Source organism: Meriones unguiculatus, chromosome 18 (assembly GCF_030254825.1).
Source record: "Meriones unguiculatus strain TT.TT164.6M chromosome 18, Bangor_MerUng_6.1, whole genome shotgun sequence".
NCBI lineage: Eukaryota > Metazoa > Chordata > Mammalia > Rodentia > Muridae > Meriones > Meriones unguiculatus.
In genome coordinates this window covers 14,045,297-14,072,012 of record NC_083365.1, presented here as the reverse complement: position 1 = coordinate 14,072,012, position 26,716 = coordinate 14,045,297, and the positions used below count along the sequence as shown (strand labels likewise).

The 26,716-nt window shown below is 46.9% G+C and overlaps 1 protein-coding gene across 2 annotated transcripts in view; it reads left to right on the top strand.

Moving 5' to 3' along the window:
• Acoxl (acyl-CoA oxidase like) overlaps window positions 1-26,716 on the top strand; it is a 289,947-nt gene that overhangs the window by 232,734 nt on the left and 30,497 nt on the right. The window contains exons 16-17 of one of the 2 annotated variants that reach the window (XM_060372067.1): window positions 3,769-3,856; window positions 14,100-14,170. In XM_060372067.1, coding sequence (XP_060228050.1) covers window positions 3,769-3,856; window positions 14,100-14,170 — 159 coding nt within the window. The remainder of the gene's footprint in view (window positions 1-3,768; window positions 3,857-14,099; window positions 14,171-26,716) is intronic. The other variant, XM_060372068.1, reaches the window with a different exon arrangement.

Genomic DNA, 26,716 nt, shown 5'->3' with positions numbered 1-26,716 from the left:
GGGAAGGCTTCAGGTGGTTTCCTCCCCCTGGTTCCGCTGGGAGGCAGTGCAGTCCCTTGGTAGGAAAATGAGCTTTGAGGTCTTTGTGCCCAGTTTCAACTCCATTCTGCAATGTGAGGCAAATTGTTCAGCTTTTCTGGGTCACCATCTTCTACCCATGAAATAAAAATATCAGTAAACACCTACCCTGAGGGCTTCTGAAGATTAAACAGGGGAGCAAATAAAATTAAATGCATAAACCAATATGCAGGTTGCCTGGTGCATTTTAAGGACTCAGTTTGGATGTGCTTAGTTCAAACACAAGTTTTCAGTAGCTTTTTTTTTTTTTTTTTTTTTTTTTTTTTTTTACTGCCTAAGATAAAAGACAACTACTGTCATTTTAAAAGTCTTTTTTTGCCTGAAACCTCCCACAAAGTGTTTTAGTGGGAGGATTGATGTCCTTTGGTTTGTAACATTGTTTACACAGTTAAATAGTCTTCAAAATCCCCTGCATTGCCAGACAAGGTGTTAAAACTGTGGGCAGTGACTTTCTCCCTTCTGAGGCCAACGTACAGAGAAGAAGTCTCAGGAGCCTAACGGGAGCCTGGGAGGACCTGCTGCTCCCTTGGACTGCCTTTTCCCTCTTCCTCGTGGTCTTTAAGGAGGCAAAGGAGCCCCCAGAGGCTTTTCCAGCCAGTTATGTGTTCCTTTTTCTTGTTGATCAAGCCCTTGAGAGACTTACTCCCACTGCTTTTAAATAGCACCCTTGATTCCACGCGGACCCTCTGCACAGCGGTTTCTTTCCTTCCGCCTCCTGTGCGATCTTCAGGAGAACGCAGCCCTGGCATTACTCTGTAAGGCAATGGAAAGCCACAGGTCTCTGGTCTCTGCCTTGCCTTCTCAGTTGGAGCTGTGAGACCAGGACAGGGAGATACCAACTCAGGGAGCATGGGGGCTGATGCTGTCTGTCCTTTCCTTTGACTGTCACATGATGCCCTGTTAGATGTGGAGCTGGAGGGTCACGTGACTCAGCTCCTGTGCCTCGGGTCCTGATACTGAATTATACATTGTGGAGGTTTTCTGCAGGGCTGTTTTCTATTTTTGTTTTTCCACCAGCACACAAAGCCCCCTTAGAGGAGGCATCTGACACAGTGAGAGCTCCAGGCCCTGCAGAGGCAAAGCTACCACAATGCCGGTTACTTTCCAACCGAGAGGCCTGTCACAAATGGGAAGCAGAGACACCAAGTGTAACTTTCTGCTTGAGAGTTCCTTCAGAACGCACACAAACATCACTAAGTGCTTAATATCAAGCCATTTGGTTTTTGAGACAAAGAAAGAGAAGGAGGGACAAATCAAAAGTCAGAAGTGGCAAATTTGACTCCCTTCTTGGTTAGGTAGGATGTGCCACGGCTCTATACACAGGAGACCCACAAGGTGACTTGCTTGGTGGTACCAGTGACATAACGCACACAGACAGCCTGCGGCTCCTGTTAACTCCACACATGGATCAGACACACAGACCACTGGAGACCATCTTGTGAGAGAGGGCAGCTTTCCATCCTCCCTCTGAGGATGACATCTTTCTGGTCTTTAGGATTCTTCCTATCTCCGCACCTATACATCACTGCACCTGTCGTGCCTCATAGGAGAAGTTTTCTTATTCCGTAGCTAGTGTTTAACACAGAAACTCACAACTGGTCAAAATGCAGAGACTAAATACCTGGGGATCGCTCAGCCACAGATGGAACCCCATCCCCACAGTGTTTCAGGAACCGTGGTTGAAGTGGAGGAGGGGGAGAAGCTGGGGAGGACCGGAATGAAACGATGCCTTCTGACATGGCAGGACCACTGCGTGAACTCAGAGCAGCCAGGGCTGCCTGCAGCAGACCTGAGCGGGATCAAGCCCCTCGGCATTCCAGCATGGAGGAGAGCCCTGTGAGCTCATGAGCCCCACATCTGACTGACCTGTAGACAGTTAATGGCTTCTCAGGAAGGGAGAGCCAGTTTCCTGTAAGGGGAGGTTTAAGTTGAGCATTCTATAGTGACTGGCCCTCAGCCATGAGCATATGGACAGCACAAATTAGACTTGGTGGGTTATTTAAAAAGGGGTGCATGAAGTTGGGAGTGAGGAAGTGTCAGTAAATCCGGGGGGGCTGTTTGTAAACTGAGGGGTCAATACATATATGAAAATTCTCAAGGATTTAATAAGAAGATTATATATAAAAGAATCGTCAGCTTCAGATGGAACATCTGTATCATGCACACAACCCCCAAGTCTCCGAGATCATTGCAGAAGAAGGGATGAGAGATGGTAAGAGACAGCAGTGGTGGGTGACTGCAAGGCAACAGTGTTTTCTGTTCACCACCGGGCACTTAGGAACTCGATGTGGTTGTGATAGCATGCCCAAGATGAGTGCGAGCTCAAGCCAGGCCAGATCCCAGCCCAGAAGAGGGGAGGGCAGTGCTAAATCCCACCCCTGGCTGAGGAGCTACTGACAGAGGATGGCTGTTGGAAGAGGCGGAGTTTTATTTAAGGGAGTGACCCCTGGTGGGCTGATGATATTCCAGGGGTGGACCCTACACCCAGGAGAAGTTGAGCAACACAAATTTGACTTGATGAACTTATAACAAACAAACACATCAAGGTGGGTAGACAGGAAAATGGAGGGAGGGCCAGGGAGGAGTTAGGGAGAACAGGGTTGAATGTGAACCAAATACACTGCTTGAACTTCACAAAGGATTAATTAAAATATTGTTTTTAAAGATCTTCATGAAGTGAATAGTCCTGTGCAAACAGACTCACTGTGTTGGGTGTGTGCCTGGATCACTCAAATTATTCTTCTCTTCTTTTTGTTTTGTGGTGCTGAGCATTGACCCTCACTCACACCAGGCAAGTGCTCTACCACCAGGACCATCTTACTGTCTTCTTCTTCTTCTTCTTCTTCTTCTTCTTCTTCTTCTTCTTCTTCTTCTTCTTCTTCTTCTTCTTCTCCTTCTCCTTCTCCTTCTCCTTCTCCTCCTCCTCCTTCTTCCTCTTTTCTCTCTCTTCTTTTTCTTTCTTTTCTTCTTTCTATTCTTCTTCTTTTTCTCCTTCTCCCTCTTCCTCTCTCCTTCCTCCTCCTCATTTTCTTTTTTTGAGACAGGGTTTTCTCCCTAAGCTGCTGAAGCTGGCCATGAACTTGCAGTCCCCTGCCTGAGCCTCTTGAACAGCTGGTTACAAGCCTGTAGCATGAGGTGCACCTAAGATTGTTCTTTGAACATGTGTTACCTCTTAAGTGTTAGGCATGACTAGACACCATGCCTGATACATGAGGACTTAACACGCGTGCGCACATGCGTGTGCACACACAAGAACCCACAGACTCCTTAGACACCATTGAGGACATTCATCCCACTCACAGGTTGTTCTTGTGGGTCATGCGTCCTCTCACGTGACCTATAAGAGCAATTTTCAGGTTGAATTGTGTTGAACTGTCAGTTTGCGTGTTTGTTGGGCCTGTTGGTAAAGGCCTGTAAGCCTAGCTACTTGGGAGGAAGATCACCAGCGTAAGCCCACCACAGACAACTTAGTGAGGTTCTGTCTCAGAATACAGAGTAAAAACAGGGTGCTGGGGGTGGTGTCATTCACTCCATGGTGAAGCTCCTGCTTCGTATGTGTGAGGCCTAGTTTCAATCCCTTCTCCCCCGCACCACACAGCCTTCAAACAACAAAACGAAAGAAAAACAAAAATTGCAAGTTCGCTTTTCTCCAAATATCATTCATGAATATTTTCCCCATTGATTTGACAGGTGGTGGTCAGGAAGGGTGACTTCTTCAGTGTCTGGAACTCCTGCATGCACCATGTCACCTCACTGTCTCTGGCACACATTCACAGAGGTGAGTTGGTCCTCGCTGAATGTTCCTGATTGGCTCAGAGCCCTGAAGGCCAAGGGGGAACACAGCTCCGTAGGAGGGATGTCTTGCCACTGGTCTGAGCCTCCTGCTGGATTTAGGGCCCCAAGGACCTTCAAGAGACTTGAGGCCTGTTGTAACTCATCTCCTGCTTATTAAGAAAACTAGCCAGATAAGGCTCAGGAAGCCCACCTGAAACCACTTGCCAGACAGGAGCTGGTTTGTACACATCAGTCTCTTTTGTTCAACAACATCTGGAATTCCTAAATAAATAAACAGGGCAAGGCTACATATACTTTAAAATGAAAAAGAAAAAGCAAGCCTGATTTAAAAAAAAAAAAAAAAAAGACCACTGCCTGAAGATTCTGAGTGTTATAATAACTGCTTAACCTTAGTCCTCAAATGAGGCGGCTGGGTTAACCCGTAAGCCCCTGATTCTCAACCAAGGACAGTTTTAGCTCAAGGGAATGTTTGGCCATGTTTGAAGATGTTTGGATTATTTAATGGGAGCAGTACTCTTGGCAGGTGGTAGGCAGAAGTGTGAATACTGTTAAATGTCCTAGGGGTCACAGGCCAGGCCCCTACGGTCTGATATGTAAATAACACCGGGACTAAGAATATTCATTTGGATATAAAGACACTAAAATAACACAAGAGAATCAAACATTAAGTGTTTGGATCCATGACTTCATGTCATTGAAATTACTTAATATTGAGAATCGTTTTGTTTACAGCGTGGTTTCACTGTGTGAGAGGAAGGGGTTAAAAGAGAAAGTTGGGGTTCTCACCCAGCTTGCTGGCTGTGTGGGGCTTCCATCACAGGGGGCTGCTGGTGGTCACGTAGAGCAGGGCTAGGTTGGTTCCCCAGCTTCTCGTTCAGTGGATCTGCTAAGAGTCAGAGTTTATGGCCAACAACCTAGGAATGAATATGTTTGAGCAGGCTTCCACGCCTGCTCACCCCTCTCTCCAACCACCACATTCCAAAAAGAACAGAGCATGTCCCGAAAGTCTGTGTCATGTTACAGTAGCTTCAGGGATGCCCAGCCGAACCAGAGGGATGATTTTAGCTCAGATGGAGCTTGGCGTTTCCCCTCTCTGAGGTCCAGCTCTGGGAACCTTGTCGAATAGAGTGAGCCTCACAATTCATGGCTAGTGATCACAGACCGGAATGAGGCTGTGCCAGGGACACACGAAAAAGGTCCTAGAGGAAGGCCTCAGGGTGGCCTTCCCACATGGCAACCCAATCCTAGAGTAACCAGCACCACATCAGCATATCCCTGATTCTGGCTGAATTTGACCTTGACCTTCTGCTCCTTGGGACAAGGAAGAAGAGCAAGGAGAAGCGCAGAAAAGATGGGGAGTATGTGTGCGTGTGGTGGGGCGACATTCGCATCTCTACAAGTTACTGAGAGATGAGATTGGGTTCCCTCATTTGGAAATTCAGAAATTTTACGTGTACTCCCTGCATTGTGTTGGCTGTGGGGAAATGGATGCCCATTAACAGAGCTTGGAAAATGGCTGGGATAAAGTAAAATGCCAGTGTATTCACCAAGTCAAAACCCAGCTGCATGCCGGGACCATCTGCAAATCATCCCTCCCACAGGCAGAACTCCGAGTGGCAGTAGTGGTGATGAGAGGGTGCAGCGGGTCACACAATCTACATAGCCCGTGCCTTCAGGGCTGGAGGCAGATCTGAGGCTCCACTGTCAACCGCCAGGGATCTTGTAGGTCACAGGCTGCCCATGTCCCTGCACTGTCTCGGTAACCGGGGCTCCAGCCTCGTTTGCTTAAGAAATGTGTGTAGAGCGCCTTCTTTTATTGGGGGTTTTGTTGGTTTGTGTTCCATACTTGTTGATTAGGCTGACACACATCGTGCCACAAGGCACCCCCACCCTAGTTGAAGGCAGGTATGTCCCAGACCTCTATAAACAGCGCTCAACATCCACTGGTCTCATTCTCGGAAGTACGAAGCCCTGGGTGCTGGGGATCTTCCCTCTGAGCCCCTGGGTACCGACCACAGATACTGCCCATGCCAAAAACTGGTTCTAAGGTGAAGGCATGGGGAGTCTCAAGTACAGTCACGTCTCTGCACGGTCGCCAGCGTTTCACCTGGAGCCGTACGGTTCACCTCAGAAGCAGGACTATGAGGCTCCCAGTGACTGCACATTACAAGTCCAGCGGAGCTTGGTGTGAAGACGGAGGACATGCACTGAGACACTGGTTGTCTGGGTTCGTGTCCTGGCTTCCCTTCCAGCAGCTCTGTAGCTAACAGGGAGTCAGCCGACCCCTCTGAGCCTCATTTACAGAGAAGGTGAGACTATGGCAAAATTAATCCAGAGGATCGTCTCAAGTCCTTGTCTTACTGTCTGACTCATGCTACACAATGAAAAGAAAAAGGTCATTAATCACTGTACTATAAAAAACAAAACAAAACAAAAAACCCTTTAGTTTCTGTAACTCAAGCAGATCTTGTCCCTTAAGAGGAAGTTAAACAAGTTAAGTTCAAGTACTTCAGGTCTGAGTGCCGGGAAGAAGCATCAAAGATGTGCTGTCACCTCAGCACAAGAGAAATCTAGTCTTTAGTGCAAAGGTTTAGGGGTTGAGGCGATGGCTCGGGGGTGAGAATCCTTAGCGCACACACTCGAAGATCTGAGCAGCCAGGTGTGGCTGTAAGTCCTCCTTATCCCAGCACTTTGGTGGGCAGTGACAGGAGGATCGCTGGGACTTGCAGGCTGCCAGCTTGTCTCCAGGTTCAATGAGTGACCCTGTCCTCAGGGGATAAAGCAGGGAATGAAGCAGGAGAGCGAAATCCTCCTCTGAATTCTGCACGCACACGTGTGCACATCTCCACACACTCGTGTGCCTACGCCGGTTTGAGCAGACAGCCATGGAGCAGGCCCTAAGCCTAAGAGAGCACTGAGCCTGTGGCAGCCCGGAAGGTGTGGCCCAAGGGTGGCTGCACTGGCGTCCTGCTGCCCCCCAGCAGAGGTCTCCAGGGGAAGGGAGAGGAGAAGAGCTCAAAGAGCCCATGGTCTTTGCTGACCGGCACAGATGTGGCGCGGGGACACCTCTGAAGGAAGAACACACAGGAGGGGAGAGGGGAGTCAGTCTGTTAAACTCAGACCTTAACATCTCCCCAGATGGAAACGGACTCAGAATCGAGCCAGGTTTATTAAGAACAAATGGGGAGAAAAAGCCTTCCGGGGCATCAGTCTCAGTCTGTCACCTGAAGACTAGGGAAAACTAGGCTTGAGATAAAAATGTTAAGCAGTCTCCAGTGGCTTCTTTAGGGGGACAGAACCACCACCATGATGAATTGGTATTTTTCTGTGATGAGCGTGTTTGTCTTGCCCTAGGAAGGGCAGCTCTGAACCTCATGGTATCTGAGCCCCTAAGGGTATGCCCGTTCCAGGCAAAAAGAAAGTAGGCACTCATTAAAGAAATGGCATCGTCCACGTGTCCCAGCTCCATGCAGAACCGCCGGTGACGTTGCTCAAAGCTGGTGAGCTTCATGCAGCAGGAAGCCCCTCTTCTGCTTCTTAATAAAGCGCCTGATAATTTTGAGTGTCCGCGTTAAGGGCAGGTTGTAATTATAATTAGAACACAGAATGCCGTGGTTCTGCCTACTGAGAATTAATTTCGGATTCCTTTCAAGGACGTGTGTGTTTTGGAATGAGGCTTTCTTTGTTAATAAAAACATGATCACATGCATTATTTAAAACAGCGGGTCGTCTTTTGCCCATCAGTGCTGATTCCAATATTCTTAGTGGGGTTAGCACTCTCCTCCCAGTTATGACTGGGGTTAGTCTGTGGACAAAATTGCCTTTGCCTTATTTATCTTGAGTCCATTTTCTATGAAAATAAGTGCACCACCTCCTCCACTGCCTTTTAGCAGTATGGAAGCACCAAATGCCACCTCCTCAACAGGAAATCCTGTGTGAGTCTAGGAACTTGTCACCCTTTATAACTACTGAAGTGTCACCCCCCAGGCCACTCTCTCTCGCCACTGGTCCCCATCAACTTGTAGCAGAGACTTTCCCATAGCTAGATTCCATACGTCTTAGTTTCTTGCCATCTTGCTGTTGATAAAATTCCCTGGCCAAAACCAACTTAATGGAGAAAGGTTTACCCTGGCTCACAGTTAAAGAGCACAGCCCATTGCCATGTTGACATCAAGGCAGAGGCGGGAGCTTGAAGGAGCTGGTTTTTATCACATCCACAGTCAAGACGCAGAAGGAACAAACACAAGCCTGCTGCTTGGCTCTGCCCCATTGTCTCTGCAGTCTAGGATCCTAGCCACAGTGGGAGCTTTTCCCGCCTCAGTTGCCGTAATTAAGATAACTGTGCAGAGGGATTCCGAGAGGCCCGTCTCTCAGAGGATACTAGATTTTGTCTAGTTGACAGCGAACACTCACCATCACACCAGTGAGATGCAAGTGGCTCAAGGGAGGAGTCCTTAGCATGCCTTTGTGCATCTATCCCCATAAAATACATGAACGGTGGGTCTGGCCAGGGAAAGAGCAGATGTGATTGGCTGACGGGTCTCTGCAGATCTAGACTCTTGGAGACCCCAGGAAGGGAAGGAATGCACACCACCTTTGTCTTTTCTCTCACAGTCAGGCTCTCTACTCAGACCCGTGAATGTATTCTGTGAGAAAAAGGTGCTTCTGGGGATGGAAGATCCACATTCTACAGAGTCTACAATGGCTGCACAAGCCCAAGAAGCCCTGGGCCTCTGGGTCTTTCCCAGTTGAGACCAGGAAACTCAGAAGGTGCTAGCATGGCCGAAAAGAGCAAGAACCTACTGTCCAACCATACATGTTCAATAGGGCGACCAACACTGAGCATGCGTCTATTGAGCCTTTTGTCAATACGCTGAGGAGTGGCCCAGGGCAAGACTTCCATGGAGTCCATTTTAAATGGTATCATCAAGTACTTTGTGCTCTTCAAAAAGAGCATGATTAAGGGCTGGAGAGATGGCTCCCAGAAGGCCTGGGTTCAGCCCCACAAGCACCCACATGGCAGCTTACGACTCCACTAGGACTCCAGTCCTAGGGGATCCAATGTCCTCTTTGATCCCCAGAGGCATCTCCATACATGTGGCACACAGAAGTACATGGAGACACACACAATGAATATCATTGCAAGAGAACTCTGCGTTTTGATTGGTTGTGGTTTCCTGTAATAGTCTCTGTTGCAAAAAGAAGTTTCCCTGATGACGGAATACCACACTTATCTGTGGGTAAAAGGACAAATATTTAGGATGTAGTTAGTTAGGGTTGTTCTGGTTTAGTAAAGTGCTGGTTGAGGATTTCCTCCAGATCCATGATTTCACAGGCCTTAAATAGTATCAGACATGGTTTTCCTCTTGTTGGGTGGCTCTTAAATCCTTTTAGGGGGCTATTGGTTACTGCCAAGGCATTTGTGTCACTACTGCACCCTTAGAGGTGTCGTATTAAGCTGATTGTTGTTATGGTTCATAAATGTTTCCTAGGTGTTAAAACAGGAGAGGACTGTTGGTTACCTCCTTCCTTTGGACCTTTTCATGATACGTTCTGGTACCATGAAAGACAGTCCTCAGAGAAGAGGATTTCAGGTCAATTCTAGCTCAAGGACATCTGGGCCCTGTGTCTAAAGTGCCTGGTATTTACATTAATAGGGACTTACCTTCCACCTCTGGGGACAACCAAGGGCAAGAGCAATAGTCTGTAATGTTTGGGGGATTACTTGGACAACCCTGACCAACATATTAAATGAGGGCTTCTCATATCAAATGTGGGATTTCTGTTAGATGGTCTCTGTTTCGTGGAGGGAACATTGTCAGCCCAAATGGGAAATTTTCATTTGAACTACATATGTACATCACATATTTATATATATATATATGTATATATATATATGTATAAAACAACTCAGTGTATTTTAGATATTTTTAGGTAGACAGTTAATATTCCTTTTGGCTTTTCCCAGACATCTTTACTGCTATTTTAACTTCCTTCTTCTGTGTCTATCTTCTTAGACCCCTCAACCCGAACCTCCCCTTTTTCATTTTCCTCATCATGTAACATGCACTCTGCTTTTCTCCTTTTTATTGCTTGCCCCAGCCCCCAGCATGTCAATGGTCCCTTATTATCTTCCGGGATTTCGCAGTTCCTACAGGCTGTGCATGTGCATCGCAAGATTTGGAAGTAGGAGTTCCAGATGAGAGAGAGCATGTGATGCTTGTCTGTCTGGGTGTGGCTTACCTCACAGAGTACGTTCTTCTCTATTTCCAGCCATGGATCTCCACAGCTCATGGTTCCACTTTTCTTTACTGCTGGATGGTATTCTACAGTGTATGTGTACATTCTTCATTATCCAGGGCATTTAGGCTGTTTCCACTGCCTAGCAATAACTGCCTAACTCTCCACGCAATACTGGGCAAGTATACTGTGGATCCCTTTGCGCACATGCCCAAGAGCAGTACCTCGGGTTCACATGGTGGTCGGTCTGCTCAGAACCACTGAAAAGGCAACAGAGATTTGCCCTCCTTGGTTTTGAAATATGTTTTTAACCCTTTTGCTTCTTATCACGTGGTCTATAAATTATACCTTGTACAGTAAACTGCAAAGATCTGTGTCAGCATTCTGAGTCAAATACAAGTAAATGCGTAGGGGGGGGAAGGGAGAAGGAAAAAGGGAGGGAACACGAAGTCATCTCAAAGTAAAATTCCATTAGCACCCATGTTGATGGAGAGAGATGGAAAAGAGTGAAAACAAAACAGGTTGTTTTGCTTCCATTAATGTTGGGATTGAGAATCAGACCTTCAGAAGACAGACAGAATCCCTGAAGTTCTTTGGCCAGCCAGTCTAGCTCAGTCAGTGCGTTCCAAGTTTTGGGACAAAAAAAAATAAGGTGGTAAGCAATAGGAGAAGACACCTGACGTCAAGCTCCGGCTGCAACGTGCATGCGTGTTCCCCTGTATGCACATACACACACTTGCACACACATGCATATACAGATACACAAACAGTATACTTAAAGTCTTTTTGAAAAAGGATTAAGACCTTCTACACCATCAATAAAAATAGGTGTGCAGAAACTCTTGTCTTACTATGGCAATTCTGGATATGATGCTATATTAAAAAAAAAAAAAGATTACCCCATAGTGCACTGTAAAGTTAGACATGTTTGTAAGGAGCACATACTTAAACATGAGTTTTAAAGGGCAGCATATTCTAGTCTCCAAAAACATTTAGCAAATAACCTTTGAGTTCACATGAGCCACCCACACAAAAACCAAAATGAACTACACAGAAAAAAAAAAAAAAGAATGCGAAAGCAACTGTCTGTTGACAAGATTTTCTCTCAGCCCTTGAGTTTTTGTCTATAAATAATCTGTTTCGAGTCTGACCACTGTCTTCAGCCACCCTCCCTGACATGTTCTCAGTTCAGTGTATCTTAAAACAAATATTAAATGTGTAAATCATGGAAACTATTATGTTTTTAGAGGAGAGCTGTTGGAGATATGTGCTTTTTAGATAACCAAAGTGTCAAAATGAAACATTAAGATGATGTATTCTTTCTTTGGAGCATCTGTTTATCTTTTGTGAGATCTTGAGCTTGATAAATCACCAGAGATAAAAACTTCATTTTTAACTTATCGTAGATCCCAAATGCTGAGAGGAAAAATAGTGCCGTGTCTTCTCCACTTGAATTTACCTCTCTCCCTGCTGAGGACTTACAGGGGTTTATTTGCAGAGAAAACATAATGCTCTGTTGACTGGAAAATGATGGCTTTTGCTCAGAAACCTGAGAACTGAAGGGAAATAAAAAGTAAGCAGTCGTTGTCAGATTTGATAATTTAACATGTTTTAATATCTGCCTAAAGTGGCATAGGGTGTGAAACTGGAGAAAGACCACAGGACAAATTTTTAAGCATTTTTTTTTTCCGATTTGTGTGTCTGTGTGTGTTTCTGTGTGAGTGTATACCAGATGTGTGCAGGTGCCTAAGGAGTACAAAGTTGACAGATGTCTGGAGCAGGTGTTGTAGGCAGTTGTGAATTGTCAGATATGGATGCTAGGAGCTGAACCTGGGTTGTCTACAATAGCAGTGAGGGCTTTTAACTGATGAGCTCTCTCTCTCTCTCTCTCTCTCCATCCTATAAAGTAAGGTTTTTACCAGAATTTTACCTTCATCTATTGACACTTAAAAACCTCTGAACAGTCATAGCAGAGTAGGTATTGGATACTTAATGGGGATATGGTTTTTAGATCAATCCAAATAATGGATGAAGGTATCTTGTGGGATATAGATAACATATGTATTCTACACACACACACACACACACACACACACACACACACACACACACCTCAAAATCATTCTAAATTTCTTTCTTAATTGGCAGTCTGGCTAATCAAGAAATTCCCATAGATTTTATGTGTATGTGTAAATATTGTTGAGAATATTCTTCTGTATCTAAGAGGACTAAGTCAGTCAGTAAAACAGCGTGGCATGAATGCTCGGACTGACCGAAGCTCCACGTGGAAAGATGTCCCTACCAGTGTCTTGCCTTGCCCTTATTTTATTGTTCTTCAGCCCTGAGCAGGTTGAGACAAAGTTAATTGTGCACCAACCCATTCTGGGCCACAGGCGGACAGTTGTTTTGTTTTGTTTTGTTTTGTTTTGTTTTGTTTCTGATAACTGCCACAAAAAGCTGTTTTAAGGAGATAGCTTCCGTCCTAGGCCTCAGAGGTTCCTAGAGTCCCCATAGCACATGACCAATGGCAGCTGTGAGCAGGTGACACCCGTTTGCCCTTCTCTCTCCTCCTATAAGAAGCATGTTCCAGGAGAAGGAGCAGAATCAAGCATTGCCTCCTACCATGGAACTAAGATGTTCTGGAGTTTCAAGTCTCCCTCCATTTTCTCACTCCATCAGCTACCCAAAAAGCTAGCCTTTAGAGCAATCCACCTGAACGTGGCATCTGCTGACTGTATCCAGGGGTTGGGGTTCATCATGTCAGGAAAGACATAGAAGGCCAGGTCTGTCTGTGGGGACAGGTGTGTGTGGCAGAGGCTGTTCTCACCACAACAGGAAACAGGGACTAGGGTGGGGTGGCCTAGGACCAGGGATTATCTTCAGAGCCACCCCTAATGGTCTGATTGCACTATATAGACCCAACTCCAGGCATTTCCAAATTAGCACCTGGGTACAAACCAATGAAACAGAGGTCTCTGGGAAACTTAAATCATAAATCTCTGTCCGCCCATGCAGGGTTTGTGCAGGTCGGGATAGAACCTGGGGTAGGCTGTTGCTTTGCTGGCTGCGGCAGCAAGCAGAGCTCCACTGGGCTAACTACCAGAAGAGCCGTGGTCAAGGGAAGGCAGTGGGAACCCAGCTCTGAATCCAGCAGGAGGAGGACAATCGAGGCAGGTTAGGCAGTGAAAGTGTTTGTCCCTGTCAAAGAAGAGGACTGAAGTCCAGGGCTGGCAGGGAATTATGCAAACGTCTTCCAAAGTGAAATAACACAGTCAAAACCACGTGTAGGGAAGAAAGTCTATGTTCCGGTGCTTATTTAGATAAAAACTGGTGCGCACACTGCAGGCCTTTGATGAGAGACTGGCCCTGGATACAGAGGAGACAAAGGTCCTTTATAGAAACTGTAACATGCCAGAACCAGTAGGGCTAATTTAAATACCCACTAAAGTATGCACTGTAAGCCATCTTGGGCTTCCCTTCACCATTCTGTTGGAGAGGGTTGATTGAAGAAGGATGACTGAATACATCTGGGGGAGCTTGGGTCAACATCTGGGGGAGCTTGGGTCAACATCTGGGGCCACATCTTGTTTCTACCACACAGTGAATGCCATGGCAATCGCTGTGGAAGAGGGTATTTGAAGGTCAGCACCAAAGGGACCAAGGCTGCTGGGGCTCTCTTCATGGAGTCAGTGGACTGGGAATTGAGTGTGTTCTCTCATGGTGGCTCATGCAGTGGCTGAACCCAGGGTTTTCTGGTGGTTCCCATGGAGGCTGGCCTGGTGATCGCCCCAGCAGACTGGGGAAGCCACTGACGAAGATTTCAGCCCTTGCAGAGAGCCGGCAGGGAACTCTCCATGTCCCCCAGCAAACACAGCCGGCTAGCATGCTGCCATTTGTTTCTGCCCCAGCCATGAGGCTGTCCTCCACATGGCCGCGCCAGCAGTCCCCGGGGAGGACACTCACCTTTCTGTCTCTTGCCTTCCCAGTTGCGCTAGAGCAGTTCTCCACAGCAGTGAGGAGCTGTCCCGACAGGGAGGACCAGGCCTTGCTAATGAAGGTAGGTTATCAGCTAAGTTCTTATTTCCTTAAAGCCTCCTAGCAAATTTTTTTTCATTGCCCGGAGGAGAGTTCCTTTTTTTTTTACAAGCGGGAGAAAATTTATCATCTCTGAATTTTGTGCTCCAGGGGGATATGCTTGTCAGTGGCTGGCGGGAGGGTGGCTGGTTAATGAGCACAGCCCGCAGTCTGTGGAACACAGAAGTGACAGGGAAGTGGGTGTGGAGGACCAGCAGCGAGCCTACGGGATTCTCAGCGGACTCGGTCGGTTTTATTTAAACTTCTCTGACAGTCTCGATTCTTTTAGCAGATTTATGAGACTTGGCCAAATTCCATGTCTCCGACTATACTTTTTAATTAAGACAAAGGATCCCATGCCTCAGTTGGCCCCGTCCTCCCTTCCGTCACCAGAGCGATTGCCACACAAATTAGACCGCTTGTTGTCAACTGCTGAGACAGTCAACTCATGTCATAGGTTCTTTGTCCTTGAGTCAAAAACAAACTCCTTTTCCTCTCAGGAACAATCATGTTATCTCTTCCCAGATGGCATATACAGAGGTGTGGTACAGCCTATATTCAGGCTGTGCATCTAGGAGAGCTGAAAGGGGTCAGGCAAGCCGCCTGTGCGCTTTTCATAAGAACTGTCTGAAGGCAGAAAGCAGCCGCTCACAGGCATAGAGGCGCACGCACATTTCCACTGATGACTAAGCCTCTTGTTTTCACCTAGAAATGTACAGACTGACCTTGGTCACCAGTGTTTCCATGATGTCATTTCCATTCTGTGCCATCAGGAAACCGTGTGTGCCGGGAGTTGCACTTCTTTGCCTAAATACAGTTTCTTTACCAGGTGTCTTCTGACTTGAGAAATGGGTGGGAAAAAAATAGGATGTCACCCTAAGGGATTTTCAACTCATTTGCCTAAGGTGTGATATTTTTGGTCTGTCTATTCTTTGGGTTTTTTGTTTGTTTGTTTGTGTTATTTTTTTTAAACTTTCAGTGTTTATTTTATAATAAGGAAGGGCTGCTGAGTCCAAGGGTTGGGTTGGGGTCTAGGAGCCTCAGCTCATCTGAGTCCAGGGCGTGTGAGGGGCTTGGCATGCGTGTGACAGGTTCAAGCCCAGGAGCTAGTGTGAGGTCTCCCACACTGGTTTCATCCCTGCTCTGAGCTCCATTCCTCAGCCCATCCTTCCACGTACCAGCCGGCTTCCTGTGACCTTGAAGCAGCCCAAGATCACAGACACTCACCCTTAAACCACTTACTCACTCTGCAAGACCTTTGTCCTCTTCCTTCACGTTCTGTCTGGCATCTTCTACTCTCTGCTCTTTCACACCTCTCTCTCTTTCTCCTGCCCTGATCACCCTGACGAGGGACTCCTGGGCCTCACTCCGTCCTGCTGGAGAGCTTCACAGAAGCTTATGTGGGCGTCTCAGAGGCCGCGTGGTTCAGAGAACAGAGCTACTAAGCCCAGAGACTCATACCACCAGGCCTACTTCTGATTGCCCTTGTGGTTACATGTCCGAGTCCCTCTCTAGATTTCTTCTGATCTACCTGATTTCTTCAGGTAGCTGAAGATGGAAGCTACCTGAAGGCCTCTCCCCCTACGCTTCCTCCTGATGCTTCCCATGCCTCACCAGTTGGCTCCTCTAGTCCACTGGGTTAGACACAATCATTTGGACTAAGGAGAAGATCAAGCTTTCCCGAGACGTCCTGGAATGTGTGCATGTCTCTGCATTTTGTGTTTTCCCTGATGTTTCTTCAGACTGTATGACCACAGTAACTGAGAGAGATGTCTGTGGGCGTTTTTACAGTATCTTCGAGATATCTGAGGAGGCTTTATCAAAGAAGTTTCACTGAACCAAAAAAAAAAAAAAAAGTGTGCTCAGTTCATATCTACCAAAACTACTTTGTGTTTTTCTTTTCAAGAGATTGAGGTTTCTTTCATGTCACCTTATGGGAGGCCACTATGTGGGTGTGACAGGAATGTGTAGGATTTTTTGTGGATTTATGTAAAAGAATGTAGGGGAACAATAGATCATTTTGAACACTTTCAATCAGCTGTCCATTCTGTGTTCAGTGTGCTTTGGAGTTTATATGTAGTAAATTTCTTGTGTGTGTTTTTCTCTCTCTGTGTGTATGTGTGAGTATAGTTGAGAATTTCAATGATGTTTTTTGACAATATTCATCTCCCTCCCCCAATTCCTCCAATATCCATCTCCCTTCCTTACCCACCCTACTTTACGGCGCCCACCAAAACCCATCAGGTCCAATTTGTGCTGCCCAAATATTCCTGGATGTGTGACCTTATGCTGGGATGTGGGCAACTTGCCAGGGCCTACACCCTGAGAAAAACAACTGACTTGCCCGTGTCCATTTAGGAGAATAATAATAATAGAGTCTCATCTAGTGCCTGTGACCTGTGTGGCCATAGGCCCTTGGCCCATTATCAGGCCAAGTATGGATTTCAACATTTGGAGCAGGGCTCGAATCTGATCAGAAAGCAGCTGGTTGCTTACACGGTGTTCCTGCCTCTGATGGTGACTTTTCTCCTCCAATGGTACATATATAAAACCTTTCAGGGTGAGGAAATCTAGCCGGTAGAGATGAAGGTTCCGGGTTAGCACCAGCTTGATTTCCCCATGCTCACATTAATGGATGTAGTCAGTATCTTCAGCAGCAGGATCTTACTGTCAGCTTCTGGAGTGTGACCAAGAAGTGTTAGTGGTCATCTGTAATATGTGATGTCTGTGGGACCTCCCAGGCCGACAACTCCAAAAGAGGTAACCCATTCTTGGCACTGGGCTTTTTATTTGTTAGACTGTGTGTCTAGTGGGGGCATTGCCACCCTGTTGTACAATAACTCCATTTTAACTCTTTTTTACAAGTATGGATATATATGTATATACATATATATATGAAGCTTCTCCAGCAGATTTCCGTATGAGTTCTTTGAAACGTCCTTAGTGTTATTTATTTATCCCCCAATTTCCCTTCTCTACCCTTCCCTCTTCTCCTGCCCCAGTTTAACACTTCCTGTTCATTATTCTCCATTATAAATTTCAAAATTTGATTTCACCTCATGATAATTTGTTGGGGGCCAAGAACCAACAACAAAACCACAAATACTCACCTGTCAGGGGGAGACTGTGGCCAAAAAGGTGATATTCCCAGGGCAATGCTCATTTTGGGATGTACTGACCCTTGTAATTTCTCCAAGCTTGGGAAGCTTGACTGTTTCATATATGGTAATGATGTCATATTTCCATGCATATTGGTGATTCCTACTATGTCAAACATTACCGAAACCAGAAGAAGGTGCTTTAGTCTAACCTATGAAGGTGTTCCATATACGGACCCCCGAGAAGATAGAAGAGATGAGCCGAGAGAAGCACGTAGCTACACCAAATTCAAATATCCCTGGGGGAAAAAAAGCAAACAGAAGCAATGGAACTCAAGGTGATGGAAGCCAGAGCTTTTGTCCTCCTTTGCCATTTCATTGCCTCCTCTCACCTACGTGTCTCTTCGTTAGTTCCGGGTCTTGACTATATTAGCTCTTCCAGCTCCTGGTAGCCATTGTGCCTGAAAGCCTGCCTACCTCTGGCTCCACCTACCACTCCCTGGACCTCCAGGTCTCCCGTAGGCTCCAGCTGCACACCCTAGCTAATCTATACTCAACTCACTCTCCACTTTAGTCCACCATCACAGTCTTCTTCCTCCACTGGCCTCAAAACAGTGGGGAGGTAGGTGGCTTTTCCCTGTCCCGAAGGTGCCATCAGGCCCCGTATGTCCATTCACATTCTGTGGTAACTTTCAGAGTCTTCCATCTCTTTATGTCCCAAGAAAAAGCACGTGGACTTGATCCCTCAGCAGCAAGCTTCGTCTCCACTCTGCTAGGAGCCAGCCTGAGCCCTTGGACAGTTCGTATTGTCTCTCTTAGCCTGCTGTCTTCTCTTGATAAAAAGAGAAGGGGAGTGGCTGACTCCACCCACACCCTGCAGTTATGTGGCTGGACATAGGCACAGCCCGTGACAAGTGTGCTTCGGCGAAAATCCACACGGACCCATCCACCTCTCGCAGGCTCTGTCAAGTAACCTCAGCTCCTCATGCCCTACATCTCATTTTCTAGATTCATTTCTGTACCTGACTCCATCCTCTTTGGGAAAAGGATGATTGCAGAATTTGTCATCCAAACATGTTTGTGTGTGTGGTTTTTTGCTGTTATTGTTTTGGTTTTTTGTGTTTTGTGTGTGTGTGTGTGTGTGTGTGTGTTTGCAAGTTAGAAATCTGAAATTAGAAATTTTACCTGGATGACAAGCATTGACCTAGACAAGCCAGGGCATTTGGGCCCTCCTTGGAGGGAGAATTTTGGTTTCTTTAAAAACCCAGTTTTGCTTTGTGAATATGTTTTCGTTTTAATCCTAGGGATGGGATAAGCAGCAGGTGATTATGATTTGCCTTGTGCACTAACAGGGGCGTGACCTTTGCCAGCTGCGGATAGTTTAATTCTGGGGTCTCTGGAGAGAGTATACATGGGAGAGCCTGAGAGAGCCTGTGGTAGCTGCTGCTGCTGCTGGTTCGTCCTACTTCTGCATTTGCTGCTGCGTTTGCCACTGCTTGCTCTTGCTGGATTGCTGGTTGGCCGGTTTGCTGGATGGCTGGATATTCTGACAACAAAAATTGGACTCGCCTCCAGGAACTCTTCCTTCCTTACCAGCAGGAAGTAGCCTGTGGAGGTCTACACTCCTTTTCCCCTCTAGCCTTCTTCTCTCTTACCTAGTGTTGTGGAGTTGGAAGGGATCAGGGTGGAGTGAGGGTTGGAAGGGTAGTAGGAATAAGAACCCAATAAAATAGCTAAGCAAATAGGCCAACACTTCCTTCTCAGTCAAGCTCCAAATCCCCGCCTGCTATGGCTTAATCCTGGTTCTGTCTACCCACTGCTTCCTCGTCCCATATGATAAAAGGAGGCCTCACTACACTCTCTGCCATGAAGGCTGCCATACTTTCCACACCATGGTGAGCTACAACTTTGGAAACCATGAGGCCTAAACCTTTCTACTCTTCAACTGTTCCTGGTAAGCATGTCAGTCATGGCTCTGTGAAGTAGCTAATGCCCTCCCTCAATCAGACAGCTTGTCTCTCCAGCTTCTCTCTCAGTCCTGTGAAGGCTCCTCAATCCCCATTCCCACCAGGTTTCCCCCAACATTTTTTAAAACCTACGAGTCTTTGTAAAGTGGTAGACTGTAGATAGTCAGTCTCTTGGTGACCATTTGTGTTTGGTGCTAGCCCGGCAGTTACCCCTCTCCACTTTGCTCTCACACCTCATGCAGTTTCTTACACATCTGATAGGCAGCATTTGTTTTCCTCCATCTGGGAAGTTCAGAGCCTCCCTGGGATTAAAGCCTCTCAAGACCTTCACCTTCCAGGCCTCTTTTGGATTAGCTGGTAAAGCAAGGAGCATGCCCACGGGACAGTAGCCCTTCCCTAACAGCTCCCAGTTCAGGATACCAGAGCTGAACTGAGGGAGACTTGGCATATGTCATCCCTGAGATAAGACAGTAGATGCAAGACACTCTCCCAAAACGAAGCCTCCAGCTTGGGCCTGGCTCAGCTTCCCAGTCTAAGGACAGCTTGTGGGGGTGAAAAATAGACCTGTCTGTAGGAAGACCCTGACATCACAACAGGTGGCCCATAGGAGCCATACTTGCTGTGAAAACAAGCAGATAAACACACCAACCAGTTGGGTCTTGCGCCTCTGCTCCCAAACTGCACACCTTTGGTAGGGCTCCCCACAGACCAATGACCACAGGGAGATGGCCTGTCCTCCAGAGTGCGGGAGGGGAGCTGCCTCGGGGTGGGACAGACACGATGAGCTGAGCGCCTCCCCTCTTTCCCGTCCACTTGGCAGCGTATGTGGGGCCCACTGAGGAGGCTGGGCACAGCTGTTGGGTGTGAGCCACAAATCCATGGAGAACATGGTGTGTTCGCAGGGCCAAAGGCTTCTGGCAGCTTCCTTAGCATCATGCCACCCACAGAGCATTAGTGTGCCCCAGGTGCAAAGAGGAACCTGGGCAGATGTGGAAAGAGGGCCTCCCTCCCGCACACTGTCTTGCCACTAAGTCTGGCCAGATGCAACGTTTTTGTTTTGTTGAGTTTTTGTTTGTTTGTTTGTTTGTTTTGCTTTTTTCCATCTACCAATGTTCTATGAGACCAGAGACACCAGAGCCTTTTCTCCAACCTAAAAATCTCCTAGCGGCAAACACCACCCGGCCCTTTAGCCTTCCACACTGACCAAGTCAACCTCTTGCAGAAGATGGCATTTTCTCCTAGCCTGGTGGAATCCTGTCAGGAATAAGGGCTTTCCCCGGGAACACAATGCCCATCCCTGCTCTTGAAAAGGGCTGTGCTGAGGAGAAAGGAAATTTTCCACATGACGGCCCCACTGCCCCGCGCCCCCTCCAGAAAGTTCAGAAACCACCCAGCAAGCTGGTTGCCTGATGTTTCTTAACTTGTTGTTGTCACAAAGATTCTTTCTGCTTCGCCTCTCTCAAAGTTCCCCATCCCCCACGCTGCCTGGCCCAAGAAGAGTGACTGAGCCATTCAGCTTCCAGTGTGGGGCCGGCTGCCGAGCCTCCACACAGGTGCCCTTTGTGTCCTTTGTGCTTAGAAGAGACCTTTGGTTCCCAAAGGGTACTCACCACTGCAACTGAACCTCTGAGCAGAGCTTTCAGAGGGGACTGTCCCGCCCTGACAGGCTTCTGGCAAGCAGCAATTTGCGCCTGTCAAGTGGGCGAGGTGGGTTTTTCCCTCTTTCCTGCACTCTAACTGCTCTTTCTTCCTTTTCTCAATGTGCGTAGGAGGTAGCCCGTTTAAGAACCAAACCTAGCAACCAATGGTTAATTGCAAACACCTCTCCTCAAGCCCGGGGGCCAGATATGATGGCCTTTCTTCTGCAGGTGGCCCTTTTCAGACCCAAAGACCCCATCTCAGCTCTGTATCTTTGAAAGTGTCTCTAGTTTCCAGTTGGCAAAGGTTTCCCTTGGCCCCCCAGCGAGGGCCCTTTAGGGGCTGTTGTACAGGATGCCTGCCCCCCCACATGCCCAAGGCATGTCAGTCATCTGGGGCTGGTCATGGGATTGAGCCTCCCACACAGGAAGACATGGGCTCTCATCTGAAGCTTGACTGCGTTGCCAGTCCAGGGTGAACAGTTCGGGTCTGTGTTCTGAATGAATCCTGTGAGTGCCAACGCCTAGTGTCAGGGACTATGATGGTGGAACCCAGCCTTCAGCCACTGTTCCGTTCCCATCATCTTCTCTACTCCTGGCAACCAAGGGCCACAGAGACAAGAGTGCATGTAAGATCACAACAACCCTAAGAAACGTTATGCAGCAAAGACTGAGTTCCTATTACGTGGCTAGTAAGGCTTGATGTCTGCCTCCCTTGCAAAATGCTCTCTCCGTGCTTATGTATTTCAGACAGGAAATAAAATACGTGGCGCAGAAATCACATCAACGTCAGACCTTGACTCCCAGAAATAAATGTTTTTCTTTCCTTCCTGTATCTCCATGACACTTGAACCCCGCCACCTTCGTCACACCTTGAGGGGCTTCTCGCAAGTGAATGTGACAAGATTCCTCAGGGATCTGCGTAAACCATGCCCCCCTCCCCCCCAAGTCTCATCCTGATGCGATTTTAAGTTTTGGAAGTGATCTCTGTACAGAGAACTAGCCTTTCGGCTCACAGGACTGAATAATGGTGGAGGATTGGACTCCTCGGTGAACAGGCAGAACTGTTATTCTCCTGGCTGCTGCACACAGTTGCCACAGCCTCACTTTCAGAGCACTTGTGAGTACCTAGTGTGTGTCGGGCTCTGTGCTAGGCACTGGGGGTACAAATGTCAGTAGGACATTAGCTTTTTTTACACGGCCCTGGGTAAACAGAGGCATCACTGTACTCCCACTGTGCTAACACCCTGGAGTAAGTCAAGCTCGGGGGGGGGGGGATATCTGGTAGTAGAGGAGCAGTCAGATAGCCTCCAAGTCAACGTGGGCTTAGAGAAGACTCCTCAGAGGACGTGGTGTTGGAGCTATGTCTCTGTAGCTCTGCAGGAAATTAAATTTAGCTGACTGCGGGTTCCACAGCACTTACCAATGTTGTCGACCTGACAAGATGTGTTCTGAGTTTTCCATTTAAGTGCACTGGTGTGTGCCTTGATGCCAAAACAGGGATTCTGGCAACTGCCTCCCCAGAGAAGGGTTTCCTAAGTATTCCATCCTCATCCCCACACCTAACCAGAGGCCACTTTAGACAGCAATGAGTGTTCCCTCCTTAGCCAGGAAAATCTGGTTTTCTTGAGTAGATATCAAGACAGGTGTTCTGGGAGGGACTCTAACAGAAGCTGCCAGGGATAGTAGCCTTAGAACTGTTCTGAGAGTGCAGTCTCTAAGCCAGAGGCCGGGTGCCCAGAGGCAAGACCTGGAACCCTCTGAGGAGAAATGTAGAAGTTTTTTTGTTTTTTGTTTGTTGTTTGTTTTTGTCTTATACCAAAAGGCCTGCTCTGCTGTGAATTTCTATGCTCTGACTCCTCGAAAAGCTCCTCACTTAGGAGAAAGAGGCCAATGACATTCTGTTATGAACACTGTCAGACTCAGGCTACCCCTGTGCTCTGTCACCCAGGGGACGCATACCCAGATGACAGCAGTTGTGAAGTGGTGGGGACATCTTACCAGTTCTTCCCCTTTACACTTCGTTGTCAGGCATCTAAGCAGAAAAGCAGCTAGACAGCAGAAATCTTCATGCTGGAGAACGCAGCAAGCTGCTCCACCAAGCGTGGCCGACTCGGGTCTCTGGGGACCTACCCATGCATGTCAGGCACAGGAGCTGTAACGAGCTGGGCCTCCTGGCATACTCCGTCCCCCATTTCCTCCATGCACAGATGTACAGAGCAGATTTCCTTTCAGGCTGCAACTCTAGAAGACAGGGCAAGAGGAAGGTGGTCACTGGGAACAAATAAAAAATGACTAGCGTTTAGTTAGGAATCACATATGGGAAGCTGAGAGGCGGGGAGAGAGCCCTGCTGACACTTGCCCTTTCAGTGGTAAAATGGGGATCAGGATCTGAAGGACACAGGAGGGCTACCTTCTTTTCTGCACCCACTCCTGGGGTGGGTGGAGGAATCCACACTGGGCTTCTGCGCTGCTGGTCCAGCCTGGAAGACAGTCACACAGTTAGTTGCCTTGTGCCTAGAAGAACACGCATTTCCCAGAAGACAGCTAAGGGGACATCAGTGCTCCCATTGTGGGAAAAAGTCACACGGGGTGGCTGCCGAGGGGGCAGACCCCAGCACCTGCAGGAGGCAGCCGGCCACCAGTCCCATCTACACTCTGAGTAAGAACAAGAACTGTTTGAGAGTTCATGACTTCTGCCCTCTACACCTGATGAACTCTTCCTTTTGTCCTTACTAAATTTTAATTGCTTAAATTTGGTTGGTTTTATAATGTTTAAATGTCCATTATGAAAGAGAGAGAGAGAGAGAGAGAGAGAGAAAGAGAGAGAGAAAGAAAGACCCACCAGGATATCAATTATAGTACAAGATGGGACAGGAGAAAGACAAGTTAGGTCTCACTCTTTCTGCTGCCAGACTCTAGGCAGGCAGAAAGAACAAAAAAAAAAAAAAATAGAGAGGAAGGGGGAGACCAAAGGAAGGAAAGAAAGTCAATTGTTTTTAGACTAAAATATCAGGGGAAAATGGTCCACATGAAGGCACCAGCTCAGCAATTGCTGCCCCTTCTTGAACTCTCCTGAGGCAATCTTTCTAACTTTGAGAAAATCTTTCTTTTTTTTTCCCTTCTGGACTGTCAAAGGTTAGATGGGGACAAGACAACTTATATTCTGAACCTTAGCCAGATGGGAAGGACAGCTAGGAATAGCCCATCCGCAATAGTCTGATTAATATATTACATTCTGAAAGGGCTCCCACAGAGCAGAAAGCACCTAATGCCAAGACTAGGAACAATTATATGAACAAGACTGGCTTGACTTTTAAAGTAAAAGACCCAGATTGTATGAAAAGTCAGACTTCCTCATGCCTGTTATTTCTTTTAAATATAAGAAGTCACTTGAAATTAGACATTAAAAGACAGACAAGCTGGGACCCCTGGGCATGGAGGGTACAGATGGAACCCTCTGGGTTCCCAGGAAGCTTCATACCCCAGAATTGCTGAAAACGAAATAGAAAGAAAGATCACTCAAAATCTGGAAAACACTACTGTACATCGAAACAGCAGCATGAGGAAGAGGAAAAAGAGAAGGGAGAGGAGAATGAGGAAGAGGAAGAGAAGGAAGAAGAGGAGGAGGAAGAAGAGAAGGAGAAGAGGCCTGCTTACTAAAAGGTCCAAGAAGGAGGCAGTTTATAAAGAGAGTGGCTCTGACATTAGTTCTGGAAGCCAGTGCAATAAGGCACGAAACTAAAGAATACGAGCTGTACCCTTTTAGACAAGAAAGAAGAAAGAAGAAAAGCAAACATTGACTTACATGTGGCATGCTTGCTTATCTGTTTAAAAAACTCCTACCAGTTGTGTCCAACTGGCAGCTACATGCTAGGTGTGGCATGAGATAGCTATGACTGTACCCAACACAAAACAGTACACTTTCTAAAAGTTTCATGCTTTATGTTTTATACATACATACACACACACACACACACATATATATATATGTATATATATATATATATATATATATATATATATATATATATATATACTGGTTGCACCCTTCTCAAGTATAAACTTTGTAGATAACAATATGTTTTGCCACATGTCAAATGCTTAGACACAGCTCTAAGGGATCTCAAAACAAGAAATGGGGGGGGGGCGGCGGGGCCGAGAAAAAAAAGAAATTAATTCCTAGAACTAAACACTGACTCCACCAAAGCTATAAATACAAGGGCAACATGAAAATATTGATATTATTTTTGAGTACTGAAGATGAACACCTGGAAACTGAGTTTTTAAAAATACCACGTACAGTATCCAACAAAACAAAACAGAAAAAAAGCAACAGCCCACAGCAACCTAGTGATAAATCTACCACAACCTGTGTGGGGTTTGAATGTGTGGGACCGATCTGAAATGCTGAACAATCAAACCAAAGTAGAGCCATGTACTCTACTTTGAAGAGTTGTATCAGCTAGAAGCTTCTACACAGTAACTACATAAGCTCTCTTTATCATGATCTACAGGTTGTGCATAATTTCTACAAAAAATAAAAAATCTCCTACTGTTGGGTACAAAATCATCCTGAAATTTTTAAAGTATGACAGTTACCTAGAAAAGCCTCCAAGATCTTGAAGAGAAAATGACGTGGGAGTCAAAAAAGTTTCAACTGTTGTAATTAGAGTAATCAAGAGTACATTGTGGGTAGGTATGTGCTTATGCAATTCAAAAGATCGTGCCAGGCTGGGGGATGCAGAAATACTTACACAAATAGGGCCACCTGGTTTGTACAAGTGGCAGCAGCAAATCCAACAAATGGTGCTGCGGTAATTGGGCACTCATAGACAAAATAAGATGAGGGAGAAGCCAAAGATGGTGGCAATTAGGGATGACAGTAAGTTAGGCTGGGATCAGTCTAATTCTGGATTAAAACAATTCAAGGAGAAAAGCCTGAGTGAACTGAGCACTTATCCACCAGTTTCCACTTCAATGCATGCAATAGGGTGTGTTTCTCAGCCAACGTGAGTCAGCTTTCTGAGACTGTAACAAATACCCAGACTAAGCATCTCATATAGACAAAAGGTTGCGGGCTATAGTGGTGCAGGCCTGTCATCCTGAGAGCTGGGGATACATCTCTGTGGGAGGACACTTGCCTATCATGCGTGAGGCCCTCAATTTGATCCCCAACACCACAAAATGAAAGGGTGGGGGAAAAGAAGTTAAAGCTTTATTTTGGCTCATGGTTTCAAAGGTTTCCATCCAGGACTGGTTGGTTGCCATGCTTTTGGGTATCTGGTTTGGGTACCTGGTTTGGTTGTGGTAGAGGAAAGCCATTCATCTCCAAGCCAGGATGCTGGGATGGACAGAAGAGCCCAGCTCCCCAGTATTCTTTCCAGGGTTCGCGCCAATGACCAGAGGATGTGCCACTATGCTCTACTTCTTAAAGTTTCCAAATCGGACAGGAAACCTCTAAGAAGCAGGCCTTTGTAGGACTTTTAAGACCCGGGCTGTCACAATCAGCTTGCACAGAAAGCTCTGCAGGAGCCCCTGGCAGTACAGCCTAGCATGCGTGGCTAGTTGGTGAATTTGCTCACTTTCTTAGAGCATGGTAAACCATGCAAGGTGGAGAATGGGTTTGCCAGCACAGGCCAGTTGTGTGAGCCCAGGTCACAGGATGTCCTGTCGTCCTCGCTTGGGACTCAGACACAGCAATACTGAGGTCTCCCTGATGTCCCGATTCTTCACTAGGTCATACAACAAAGGGCCTCGGTCACCTTCTTCAGAGCTTTCTTTCGTCTCCCTTTGTGTTTGTTGATTTTGTTCTCTGTACTTTTCA